Here is a 14,258-nt window from a genome sequence, read left to right as displayed (position 1 = left end):
CCCCCAGTGATATTGCTGGAATATTGCTAAAAGAGGCGTAAAACTAAACGCACTCACTCACTGTCTCTGTTCGGTACTCCAGCTTCCTGCCAGAATCCCCTCGATGGCAGTACAGTAGAGGTAGAGTCGAGGAAGCTAATCAGACCATGATTAAGATGGCAAAGGCTAATAAGGTCAAACTGGACGAGAACTTCACTTGCGCAAACGACGATGACACAGATCAGCAATTCTGGGAGTTACTGAAATCTCGTATTATGATGAAACGGGTCGTTATTATATGTTACAGCTGGTAAGTGTCCCCAGGGGAAGGTTGGTTGGTTGAATGACGTCGCACTTAGCAATATTCAAGCTATATGGCGACGGTCTCTGAATAAAGGAGTCTGGTTCAGACAATAAAGAGATCAACATCATAACTATCGATGTACGCAACTAGGATATGTTGACATGTGTCAGCCAAAACAGCGAGCATGACCTCCCGATCCCTTAAGTTGCCTCGTACGACAAGCATGGATTACAGAAGATTAATTCTAAACAAGATCTTCAGCACAAAGCATGATATTTCACTGTAAAAGTAATGAGATATATTTGGATGTGTTGGAAATTCTGTAGAAAGTGTAAGTATGGAAACGGCACTAAGAACTTGGTTATACTGACTGGCAGATTAATGTTTTAAACAATTTGCACTTGGAGATAAAGAAATTCAATCTATTCAGTTTCAGTTTTTTAAAGTGGAAGAAGAATTTGGTAGGCTTATGAATAAGATTAAGATATAAATTGTAAAAAATAGTCACGGCATCCTTTGCAACGTTCAAACCCAAACTGATATTTGTGGATACATCTGAAGATCATTTGAAGAATTTTGCTAATTTTCTGCTTTAATACGTGCGAGACACACTTCTATATTTATCCATATCGTACAGGTTTTCCTTCCACAACTTTTGCAGATATCCCAGTCTAAAAACTGATCATCGAAAATCATCAAGCCAAATTATCACACGGATTTATTTGAATTTTTCCTCTCGCGACAGTGCGAGAATTTCCCTTTCTTATCAAGTGTTATTGCTTTCTTGTGGCTGCGAATGTAAACGATACAACTGTTGCCTGAAAAGTTAGACACTCAAATAACCAGATTGGTTTTTGTTTTAGGTTTGCAATAGGTATGGGTTTTTTCGGCCTTAGTATGAACGTCACCAACCTTTCTGGCAACGTCTACCTCAACTTCTTCCTGTTTGTTCTGGTTGAGGCCTTCGCTTACGTCATCTGCCTGATGCTTGTAGAGCGCACCGGGCGCAAGAAGATGCTATGTGCTTCTATGTTAATGGCAGGAGCAACGTGTACATTTACAATTCTACCTTTCATAGTAACAGAAAAACGTAAGAAACCGTTGAATTAAAAAAAATACTATTTATTTTTTTTAATGTATTATCTAGAAATTGTGGATCAACCACTATTGAGGCCATCAGGGCCTGATGCCGCCTGCAGGCTTTAAAATCTACAGGCCCTGAATGAAATCCGCTTGTCTATGTCAAACCAATAAAAACAAAATACATTACCTTGTACAAAGCTTCACATTGTATGCCTACAGCGCAGGGAGAAGTGGCATTTCAGTAAAGAATATTAATGGTGCTGCCATTTATGAATCATGGGTGGTTCTCGAACGTTAGTAAAATATGGGCATGATTCTGGCTGGAAACACAAATTGACAGATAATTCACTGAAGACTACAAGAGCCTGCAGATATTTGAAACTGGCGGCCCGATTATTTCGAACGCCGCCCGGAAGGTTCTCTTGAATGATTAAAGATCTTATTTTCTTTGCTTGGCGACGGGTAGCCATGTGTTTCAAGCCTTAGCTCTGGAACTCCCTGTTTCAAATCCAAACTTTAGCAGAATGTATGAAGCCCATATTGCTGTCCCCTGCAATATTGTTGAAATATTGCTAAAACCATACCCACTCAGTCGTAACAACAGATGTTTACAGGCTTGATTCTTTAATAATATTTAGTGATAGTGCTAACTTCTTTGTCATTCAGTCAGGTCATTCAGTTTATTCTCTGTCTCAGTATTATATTTTAATATGTTTTTACTAAACTCCCTTAAAGCTATTTGCAATATCAACTTTCCAACTTTGGTAGAATTGGGTTTTTTTTAGACAATCTCCACTTGTGAAACTAGCAAACGACATGCCGCACTAAAAGGTTTATAAAATACTAAAGGAAGCCCCATTTATCTCAAATTATAAAAATATTTCATTTTATGATACTTCAAGATACTTTGTGTGCGTAATTGTTAATCAATCATGATAATTTCCGCTGCATTCCAGTGTTATCAAGTTTATGCCAATAACAAATAATGCGCTTAGACGTAGTGATATTTAAAGGGGATCTTCCGAGTTCTCCATATACCATAAACGTAGGGGTGGAATTTCGCAAAACCGCTAGTCAAGTTTGGAAGCACCAGTTGTTCTTCAATTATGTATACTTTTCATATGCCCAAGTTTCAAAGCTATATAAAAGAATTGGGGCTACCGTACCATCAGTGCCTAGGTAAACAATCCAGAGGAATATTATGATGTCTAGATTTTGTTTAAAAAGAAGTAGTATAGGTAATGAGAGTTCTGGACCACTTTTCAAAAACCCCCTCTAAAAAGCCTCATTTACTAAATGAGGCTTTGGTGGGACCCTTAGCTCTTGCTACTATTACCCCTACTACAAAACCACACCATCACGTTTACCGTGACTTGGCAGGCGGTAACACTGTGCCGTACGGTACGATCAATAATTCTTCTCTTACAAAACCCCTACCCGGCCCACCCCTCAAGTAGTACAAGTTAGGTTCGTCGGCTTTCATATCCACTTTATCTATGTTGTAAGTTTTGACTGACCATATAGGATCGGTGGCTCGCTTACGGCTATCGCCCCTATGTCATGTTTATATCGAGGAAACAGTTTAACGTGAACCGCCTATGATCTCTTTGGTGTTCGTAATAAAGGCTTGTTGGGCTTTTTGTATCCCCTGTTCTATGTACTTTTTTTTCTCATCCTCGCTGATAGCAGACTTACGAGACTTGGACCGAATATCTTGTTTCATTCCGTTATATTTTGTGAGTTCAGATAGGATTGAACGAAACTCCTCTTCTGAGATCTTACTGTCAGAGAGTGCCGTGGAAATACGCTCACTCACTGTGTTCAGCTTTGCTTCGGCCAGAATCCTGATCTCGTCGTGTTTCAATGCCTTACGATTAAGTCTGCGTGATACTAACTTAAGCGCCAACCCTACCAACCCTGTCACCCCAGCCGTTATTTCAATACCTAATACTATAGGTGCAGCCACGATGGTGGTTAACAACCCAACGCCTGCCGCCCCTAGTCCCATACTGGTTGCCATAAGGGTAGTGTCAGCCCCATCCACGATATTGAAAGCTCTATTATATTTTTTACATAGTGCTTTCCGCGTGTCACGGTCTTGTTCTAGTTGACGTTTTACATCACATAACTGCCTCAAGCGGAACCCATCTACGGTTTCTAACGTCTTAGCTACTTCCTCTACGACTGGGTACAGACCCATCCTATAATATATATTTTGAAAGATATTTTAATTGGGGTTCAGTTAAAAATCTATCAATGTATTTGAAGCCTATAAGTTCTAGATTATTAGTCAGGGTAATAGGTGAGAGGCTAATAGAATTTCCTGTTGCAATAAAAACCCTACTGAGGCTTGTTAAGTGGTTTATAGGACCCGTGGTATCCTGTTGTATAACAATACGGCAATATTTATCTTGGTGTTCTCTAATCCAGCTTATATACACCTCGGGTAAAATTTGGTGTATTATTGGGTCTCCATCGGATAAACTCGTAAAGAAGACTTCTATGATGAGGGTGAAAGGGGAGGATATTCTATCAAGATTACTGCTAAATGTTAATTTATTGTTTGGATAAGCACTTAACCCCTTTTTACCGTAACCAGTAGATGGTATGTGTAATAATACCCTCTCCGGGATGAAATCCCCTGCCCAGATACCATTGTTCTTAATCTTAGAGACAACCCCATTATTTAATGTGATATAAGGTGAGGTGAATGTTAAGTTGATCAGCCATTTAGGCTCTTTTAAATCTGGTAATGGCACCCGTCTGTACACGTTGTTTTTGAAGTGCAGGATGTATAATTCATCTTCCTCACCAGGCTGATCGAATCCCTCTGTATCTCCCAGGTCGTTAAGCGTAGTGTTGGGATGATGACTGGTCATTATTATAATATTATTATATAATTTCCAACTGGTTTTCTGTTAATAATTCAGGGATTAAATTCATACTAATAAAGTGTATGTTGTTAGGTAGGAAGATCTTGGTTAGTGATATCTTGTTTTCCACGATCACGTTGACACCCTGCAGACTGGTGTTGGAGCCGACACCCACCCGCACGTAAACGTGGCAAACTTGATCCTTGTGTCGTTTCTCCCACCCTAGTTTGACCCCCTTCACGATCTCGACGTTATCCCCCGATGATTCCCCTAGGTAGACTTTGATGGCCAGTGTTGTGTTTGATGGTATACCATCTAGTATTTTGTCCATGCCTTCGAATTCAGACACCAACTGTAATGTCACGTTTTGTATGCCTGTTTTACTCGATAGCATGTGGAGTGGTGAATTGCCGATTGGGCTGACGACTACGCTGCGTCTCTGAGTTGGGACGTAAGCCACGAGCAGGAATCCATCGTTCACGACTTTGTTTAGGTAGTGGTCTTTGTTATCAGTGAACACGTAGGGGGAGAAGAGCTTAATATTGAGAAACCAGTAGTTGTTGTAATCGGTTAATAACACCCACTTGTCATCTTCGGTGAAGACGAGCTTATATGGCCGGTTCTTTTTGATGGCAGTTCTCTCAACATCGTCTAAGTCGAACAGTTTACCTCCGAATGATGGGTATATTCTCCAGTTGTCATCACCGGTGTTGACGAGGGCGTACTTAGTGTTGACTGTTGCTCCTGTGGTATCTACTACATCGCTTAGGGCTCCACCGGAGGAGACTTCAACGCGTTTGTAAATGTTGTTTTTCAGTTGCAAGGCATACGATTTACCATCTACTCCGGGAGCGTCGAAACCGCGTGTGTCTCCGAGGTCGGAGATCCCGATATTGACACATTTTTTCACTCCGGGCCCTTGTGCGCTGGTCATGTTACGTGAAGCGTTAAGCTGAGGTATCCTATATTTACAGGATTATGATTTATATCTAACACCGATATTGTCAGCTCAGGTATGTTGCCCTGGGTTAATTTCTTATACTGCCGTGGTGAAAATGACTCGGTTCTACCGTCGTTGAATTTCTCAGTTTTCACCGGCACTGCTCTCAATATAGTGGAAGGGTGACCTCCTTGAATGTTATACGTTGTGCTCACCTGATCGAGATGAATGTACAGCTCTCGGTACGGTACTAGGTCGGGTAACTTCGTGCCTGTGACGGTTGTTGTTGGTTTTATCTCGTCAGGAGACATACCGAGTATCCTTGCTAATGGTCGGCCGAGCCTCAAAGGGTTTATTCCATTGTTGATTAACACCACTGTACCGTTTGAGTCGTTCATCTTGAGTTCGGCTCCCAGGGGTTTGAAGACCTCGTCGTTTAGAGAGCACACGCTGTAGTAGCCGTCAGTTATCTGGCTGCGAGTTCCACTGACGAACAGCTTATTGTTGCTGATATTAATGTTAGTCCATTGCGGTAGGTAGGTGATATCGCAGAGTGCGACTTCGAGTTGACCTGACGTGTTATCGATCGCGTGCGTCAGCTGAACGGCCTCACCGCTCGTTATTCCTGGAAGTGTTATGTACATATTATAATATATGAATTATAAATTATAATATGGATTTAGCACACTTGAAAATCGTGGTGAATGCAGATGGTACGGGGTTTAAAACAACCTTTATTGATATCTTTGAAAAGTATGTCGTGTCAGTTAATAACGCGCAGGCGGTGGTAAACTGGAATCAAAACCCAATGCAGTTTTGGCAGAACCAACTCAACTTTGCTGTGTGGTGTGCGACGACAGGGTCTGGTGTGACACCAGACTACGGTATAGACGAACTGAGTAAGGCGGTTATTTTGTTTCATATTTATTATCAAACGAGACGAATATTGAAGGAAATAAGTGCTCCTCTTCCCCAAGATAAAGCGTGGAGTATGACGAATAACCCCTATGATAGACGCGCTTATGAACGTATTTGTGGGGAGTTTGAGATTCCAACGAATAAAGACTTTCGCCTTCCTGGTGTGAACCATGGTCTCGGTATAGTTCTCGTGTACTTCTACAGGTCCGGAAAATATTATGCCGGTTCTAAAGATGGTTCATACAACCCAAACCGGCATACATTTACAGGGCCCACAACGAATGAAAAGATCCATGTCAGCTGTATAAAGCAAACCAGTCCTGATGCAGCCACAGCCTGGACTAAAATGATCTCAAAAACATCGAAAGGATTCACTCGTGCTGGTACAATACGCTTGAACGACTCAATTCGAACGTACGTGTGGGCGCTGTTGGGTGCGCAGTCGATGACGCGTTCCAACATCATCGGTAAGGGAACTGCTTACGACGCTCAGACACAATTCGTTTCCAACGTTGAGGATGCTATCAATTCTCCAGTTGATCTCCCGCGGGCCATCGAACGCTACCAAAACGTGTTAGAATACGCCAGATCGAAAGTCAATTACGTGTTCGGCGTGGGGTTGTACATGGCTCCGAGTGATATACAACTGAGAATAAAAAAAGTGGTGGGTTATAACAACGAAATAGTCATAGCCACGAAGGATCAAAAGTTGGGTATCAACCCCGATATTAACACCCCACATATCCCACACACCCAACCACGTGAAACGGGTATAGTTGCGCCACCACCGGAGCCTAAAGTTCATGTGGAGGTACCCCCGGGGGGTGTGGGGGTTTCCACCACCTATCAGCAGCATATTGATAATAAAACAGCCTTAGTGGTTGGTGGGGTAACTTTGGGACTTATTTGGTTAAAGATTTCTTAGCCGCTACGTACACCAGACCCACCACGGCGACGATGGCTGCCCACAGGTTTTGACTGAGCCACATGGCAGTTTTAGACAGAGCGCTCAACAACCACGAGACGATGCTACCCAGGATGCCGGGAAGGGCTTCGGCGGCTTTACCAGCTAGTTTAGCTAGGCCTTCCCCGAGTTTTTTAATCCAGTCTTTAACACCACCACCGCCACTTGGAGTTCCGCCGCCTCCTGTAGACCCAACAGGGGCACCCCCCACCAGTGACACCACCAAGGTTGATATGATGAAACCCAATGCAGTCAGAATGCTGGCGATGGTGATCCCTTGCTCCCGGAATAATATCCGAATCCTGTTGGCTAAAGTTGTATCTTCGTTCAGTATTCTATCGATTGTTTCCCGAATGCGACTGATCTGGGATCGAAGATGTTCACGATTCGAGGAAGCGGCTTCCAATCGTGTACGTCTCTCGTCTTCTAAATCGCGTATTCGTTCATTGATACGACGCTTCATATCATCGTCGTCAGTTTCGGTGAGTTTGGTTTTTTCCCTAGCGATGTGCTCGTCGATTTCGTTCAGTTTCCCCATGTTGTTCACGAGTTCTCCACGCACACGTTTCACGGCTTCGTCTAAGCCGTACAGTTCCCTTACCGGAAAGTCAAATCCCGGTAACGGTTTGTCCCAGTAGGTGCTCAACAGTTTTTCTATGCTGTCCGAGGCTTCTGTAGCACGCTCTGGTGTCATTTCATCTATAGTGGTGAGGTGGGATCTGGTAGCTTGCAGATCTTCTTTAACGGTCTTAGGTATTGCACCACCGTAATCATTCATGTTTAGATTTTTACGGATAAATTCAGCACCACCATTGCGGCTGGCTAGAGTTGACAAGGCCAGTGGTTTTTTATTGATCTTGTTAAAGAGGTCAACCCCTGGGGCAGACTTAAGGCGTAGAACACCCTTTGTATCAACAAAAAAATTCTTATGGTATATACCCTGTGGTTCAACGTAGTTTTTATCTCTTCTTAAACTTTCATAATAATCATTTACCGTTGTTTCCAAGAGTTCTTGGCTCAATGGTGAACTAGTAAATGAGGTCTCCTGCTCATCAGATGCCTGGGCACTAGCGCCCCGCATATCATCCATAGGTATGTCTTCATCCATTAGTATTTAAATATATTTTATTTATATATAACAATGTACGGTAGAAAATTAGATCCTTTCAGAAGATTGAGAGAGCCATTAGGTGCCAGAGCCGTGCGACAGTCGGTGACCATCACCAATAATCCCAGCAAGATAGACCAGAATCAAACTCTGCTGGTTAGATTTCCAAACCTTGGTGAGAATGACCTCATTGTACCAGGCACTGTTCGACTGGCGTTCAATATCACGTTGACCTCCGACAACGACAAACGCGAGCTAGTGCGGAACGTGGGTCGAGCTATCATCAAGAAAACGACCGTCAAGATCAGCGGTAACGAGGTACTGAGCATCGACGACAGCGACGTGTTTCACTGCTACAAGGATCTCTGGAAAAGCGAGAGAGAACGAGTCAATGATGTGTACCAGGGTATCAGCAAATCAACCCGGGCGCGCATAGGATACGTCTTCACGACAGACCAGCAAGACAAGCTATCGGACGGTGAAAAGGCCATCGCTCTAGCATACGGGAATCGATTCTGCGTGCCGCTCGACTTCGAGTTGCTCACGGGACACGCGCCGTTTTACCAGGCCGCGCTGGGTGATAGGCTCGAATACGAGCTCACGTTTAACGATTATAGCAAAGTAGTGCGTACGCCGAACGGTGATGAGGCCAGTTATGCCATAGACAACATCTCTCTGGAGTTCGACATGGTCACTAGCCCGGAGCTGGCCAGGCAGGTTCGAAGCCAGTACTCTGGGAAGATGGCTATCCTGTACGATCGCGTACTGAGGCATAGATCAGTCGTGCGAGACAAGAGCGACACTGTGTGGAATATCAACCTGAACGTGCCGGCGCGATCGATGAAAGGTATCCTGGTCGTCCCCGTGGAGGATTACGATCCATTCCGGAGGGACAGCGAGAAGTTTTTCAACCCCGAGATTGAAAAGGTGGAAGTTACCATCGAGGGCGTGCCCAACCAGCTGTTCAGTCATGGTATGAGGCCACACCAGCAGTGGGATGAGATAAAAAAGCTACCAGTGGGGGATTACATAACAAAGGACCTGGACCTCGGCTCCGTGCAGATCGGTGAATACCTGACCACCAAGTACGCCCTATGGTTGGACATGCGATCCACGGATGATGATAAACTGCACGGTAGCGGGCGTCGTATAGATAACGGCAGCGAAGGGATAACCATCCAGATTAATAAGAAGGCTCAAACCGCTGGTAAGTTGAAATTATATCTGTACGTTATTATGGACGCGCAACTTAATATAGACAATGGGAGATTTGTGCAAGCCATCTACTGATGGGGGAGACCCCCTGGGGTTACCCACTGACCCACACTGCGCTATCATATGCGGGCAGACTGGCTGTGGGAAGACCGTTTTCGTGTTGGATATGTTGGAGGGTTACTACAAGGATGTGTTCGATAACATCGTTATCATGTGCCCTACTCTGAGCATGAATAAAACGTACGCGCGACCTTGGGTGATGACGGACCCGGACGTACATAAAATCGACCCTGGAACACGCCTGCAGGACTGGTTGAAAGCTCTTCACGAGAAATTTAAAGGGGAACCGACGCTGTTTATACTGGACGACTGCAGCGCTAATCGCGAGATAACAAAAAAGAGAGACATGCTATCGTACCTGGCCTTCTCCGGCCGGCATGCAAATCACAGCGTCTGGGTGCTAACGCAGAAGTTCAACTCGGTGTTGAAAGACCTCAGGGAGCAGACGCGATGGGTGGCCTTATTTCACTGCAAGGACAGGGATTCGTTTGAGGAGTGTTTGAGAGAGAACGATGTGATGAGTAAATTAGAACGGGAACGGGTGAAGAAACAGCTCGCTGAAACTAAACACGCTAAGCTCGTACTAAAGACCGACCAACCAGTAGCATATATAGTTTGCTAAGCAAAGCTAAGTAAAAGCTAAGCAAAGCTAAGCAAAGCTAAGCAAAAGCTATGATATTTGAAGTATTTGTCGTGTGCAACTTAACTTTCATTTCTCTGTGTTTTGTCTGCATCGGGTATTATATAGTTAAAACTAAATCTTACTTGTTATATTATAAGATGGAGTGTGAGGAATTGCTCGAACAATTGTCGCCCGCAGGCCCCACTGATGACAAGCGAGAGAAACTGGTGGCGTTGGCTGTTGGCGGCAAAGCCAAACATTACTTTGGAGACTACACCCCGGATAAAATTCACAAAATGTCAGCCGAAGAAATCGATAAGCTGTACGCTAGATACGAGTCCCGGCTCGGAGCAGAAATGACAAAGACAATAGGATCGGCTATGACCCAGATATACACCGGTATTGTATCACACTTCCTTCCCATTCCACCAGAGCGCCGACTTTACCTGTGGGAGGACCTCGAGAAAGACCCTTTTATCGAACACGCCGTGAGCTCTATCAGCTGCGGGCTGTACCACAAATATGGTATGTTGTTGGCTCCAGTGACGGCGGCGATTATCACGGCAAAACATTGTCAATTTGAGAGAAAGAATAATAATAATAGTATAGATGGATGCTGCACAGGAGGAGGCCCCAGTGGATTCACAGGAACCAGTGACGGTGGAGACCCCAGTGGTGGTACCCCCCACACCCCCTATAGTAACCAGGCAGAAGAATCCTAAGAGAGTAGCTGCCGGTAAAAAACGGTGGTGTAACCAACATAAAGTGACCAACCCAACCCGACTGTTGTTGGCTGTAGGCGTAACTGCTGCCTTGGCTATCTCGTGGTTATATACACGTGAGGGACGTGAGGTGGTACCTGAGGTGGTAACCCCCACTGTTGGGGGTGTGGGGGGTACCCCCACCGTCGACCCGCATATCATGTTATAATTTTAATATTTTATATCATATACATAATGTCTGAGGGGAAAACGTTCGTCAACGACGCATACCACGCCACAGTGGTAGCCAGTCTAGCAGTAGGGTACGCTCGGTTGACTAAAATGGTGCTTAAACAACCAACTATCAAGCTAGATTTCAACCTGCAGGATATGGGTATGCTTATAATGAACCTTGGTATGGCGATGGCCACAAAAGACATCCTAGTAAAACAAGGAATAATACCTGATAATATAATGAAATAAATATAGGGATGGCCACGATAGCTATGATGGTCGGTGGGGCGTTAGTGAATGCCCTGGCATTTTCCGGGAGTAATTTCCTCTTCTCGAAACTACGAGATGATCACGCGGCTGAAATACAGGAAGAAAGGAAGCGGCACGATCTCGCTACTGAGAAATTACAAAGAGCACAGGCCGAGTACGTTAAAAAACGCCTCCAGAGGATTGATTTTATTAACGAACAACTCAAGCGTGAAAACCATGCCATTAAAACATTCTACGATGTTGATGAAGGAATGAAAGAATACTACCAACTAACTGGTAAACAATTGGAACCGCTCAATAAACCCACACTCGCTCAGTACTACACACCATCCAATGGGCAAATGAATCGTGAACTGGGCTTCATAGTGTTGGGTATAGTAACTACTGCTTTGGTTGCTAAGCAATTAAACTAAAATACCTATATAAGTAAACATGAGACCCGCTCCATACCGATGTGAATATATACTTATGGGGAAGACCGAGGCCTGTGGTAGGAAATGCAGGAATCAGGGGTTCTGTTGTTTCCATATGGGAAGTCCTAACTACACGTGTTCTGTGTGTGGTATCGGGGTTAAAGGGCACTACTGTTTATGTAAAGCTCACGGAGCGAACGTAGTCAGACATCAACTCATATATGAGAATAAAAAAGGTTACATAAAAGAACGTAGGCGACTGCTCAAGATAGACTCCAATTAGAGATTATACACACCTACGTATAGTTATGTCTGTGGAAAACATATTCAAATATGAACTGGCCTTATGGGGCAGCTTCAGATTTAAGATAATAGTGGACGTGGTATGGATTAAAGAGGGTGTTAAGTATACTCACCCCTTCGAATGGGAGCGGGATATCGCGTCTCAATACCATATAGAACGTTTTTCGAGTATAAGTGAATACAAGGAATACTATACCCAAGGCGAGTACTGGATTGAAACAGCCACACTATATATTTTACCAGGTACGTGGGACGATTTGACAGAATGTCTAGAATTGTACCCGGCCACCAGAAAATATTTTTTAAGAGTTACCTCCCCTTTACTGCCGACCAATTAGACATTGATTCTCTTAGGTGTAAACACTATGGCTACTGTGCGCGAGCTCAAGCGGGCCGCAAAGCAGAGAGGTGTTATCGGGTATTCTAGAATGCGGAAGCCAGCATTGTTGAGATTACTAGGTTTAGAAGTCCCTCCTACGGTAAAACAATTAAAAGCTCAAGCAAAACAGCTTGGATACACGGGTTATTCAAACCTGGGGAGAGCCGGGTTAACCGCATTGTTATCACATACCCCAGTAGCACGTCCAACTGTAAAACAACTGAAAGCCGAGGCACACGATTTGGGTTTAGGTGGGTATTCCCGTATGAGAAAACCACAGCTTTTAGAATTATTACGACAGAATAGAGCTATTGACCTACAGTTCGTGCGCACTAAGCACGCTGTAGGTAACTATTTGGGAAGTTGGCGCATGCACGTTGATAGAAACATAGACATTACAGATATCAAGCCTCTGATAGCTGATAAGGTCAACCAGGAACTAAATAATCTAGGAAGTATCAAGTTTCAGATCACAGTGAAAATGTCGCTCGATAAGCAGGTTGGGAGTACCACTGAGTATATTCAGCCTTACTTCCGAGGTCAACAAGAGGTCGTCACACATGCAGAGACCATTGACGCATCAATCGATACCAGTTTTCAGCAGATACGAGAATACCTAGAACGCTATACACACTTGGGGTCCGGGTGGGCTGTAGATAAAATCGATAATGTCTATCTAGATATAGCTAAATACGTGCCGTTCAGAGGTGGGTCATACCTAGCCTTACCTCCCTACTATAAGAACAAACAAGCCATAGTAAACGTTAAGAATAGAGGAAACGATTGCCTGAGGTTATCTATCAGGTCAGCCTTATTTCCAGCTGCCACTCATTCAGATAGGCTTTCTAGCTATCCCCAAGATGATGGACTTAATTGGGATGGTATAGATGAACCCACCCCCATATCCCAGATCACTAAAGTAGAAAAACAGAATAATCTGGCTATAAATGTCTTTGGGCACGAAGGTAATACAATAATAGTACACAGGGTCAGCACGGTGAAGGATTGTCAAGTTATCAATATATTCATGATCCAACTAGGTGAAAAGTATCACTACACGTGGATAAAACATCTCAGCCGGTTGTTGCACGACCAGTCGAAACACAATGGGGAAAAACACTTTTGTGTACGATGTCTACACGGTTTCAGTCGAGCTGATTTATTAGAATCCCACCGGGATGATTGCCAAGGTGTTGGGCAGACGGCCATACGAGTCGACATGCCTAAGGAAGGTGAAAATATCCTAAAATTCGACAATCACAAGAATCAAATGTCTGTGCCTTATATCATATACGCCGACTTCGAAGCCTTAGTTGTGGGTGGGGATTCCCCCACACCCCCTAGTGGGGGTAGCTTCACACACAAAACACAAGAGCATAAAGCCTGTTCGTTTGGATACATTGTCGTCCGTTGTGACGGGGAAACGAAAGCTCCGGTAGTGTATAGGGGTCCTGACGCGGCTGAAAGGTTTCTAAAGTGCTTGCAGGAGGAAGAAAAAATTATTAGGAATGCATTGTATAGAATCGCTCCCATGCGTATGACCAGAGCCGACAAGATAGCTCACACCAGTAGCACTAACTGTCATGTGTGCGACTCGCCACTTAACGGTGATTCGGTGAGAGATCACTGCCACATAACTGGTAAGTATAGAGGCGCCGCTCACAACGCGTGCAATCTCAAGCTTAAAATCAATCCTAAGACAATAAACATTCCCGTTGTCTTTCACAACTTGAGAGGATACGACTCTCACTTGATCATGCAGGCCATCGCGAAAATCGATGGTAATATAACGTGCATCCCCAACAACATGGAGAGATACATCTCCTTCAGCTTAAACGGACTTAGGTTCATTGACTCGTTTCAATTCCTCCTGTCGTCACTCGACAGTCTGG

General features: G+C 44.1%; 2 protein-coding genes across 3 annotated transcripts in view; one reads left to right on the top strand and one right to left on the bottom strand.

Moving 5' to 3' along the window:
- The window catches only part of LOC137287130 (organic cation transporter protein-like), a 344,664-nt gene that overhangs the window by 322,802 nt on the left and 7,604 nt on the right, over positions 1-14,258 (top strand). For both annotated transcript variants that reach the window (XM_067819276.1, XM_067819277.1), the window contains exons 6-7: positions 83-289; positions 1,147-1,373. In XM_067819276.1, the coding sequence (XP_067675377.1) occupies positions 83-289; positions 1,147-1,373 (434 nt within the window). The remainder of the gene's footprint in view (positions 1-82; positions 290-1,146; positions 1,374-14,258) is intronic.
- The window catches only part of LOC137287131 (perlwapin-like), a 67,116-nt gene continuing 65,734 nt past the window's right edge, over positions 12,877-14,258 (bottom strand). Inside the window, exon 5 of the mRNA XM_067819279.1 lies at positions 12,877-12,893. The gene's annotated coding sequence lies outside the window, so the exon portion shown is untranslated. The remainder of the gene's footprint in view (positions 12,894-14,258) is intronic.

This window comes from Haliotis asinina, chromosome 6 (assembly GCF_037392515.1).
Source record: "Haliotis asinina isolate JCU_RB_2024 chromosome 6, JCU_Hal_asi_v2, whole genome shotgun sequence".
Lineage (NCBI taxonomy): Eukaryota > Metazoa > Mollusca > Gastropoda > Lepetellida > Haliotidae > Haliotis > Haliotis asinina.
This window is presented reverse-complemented; position numbering and strand designations above follow the sequence as displayed.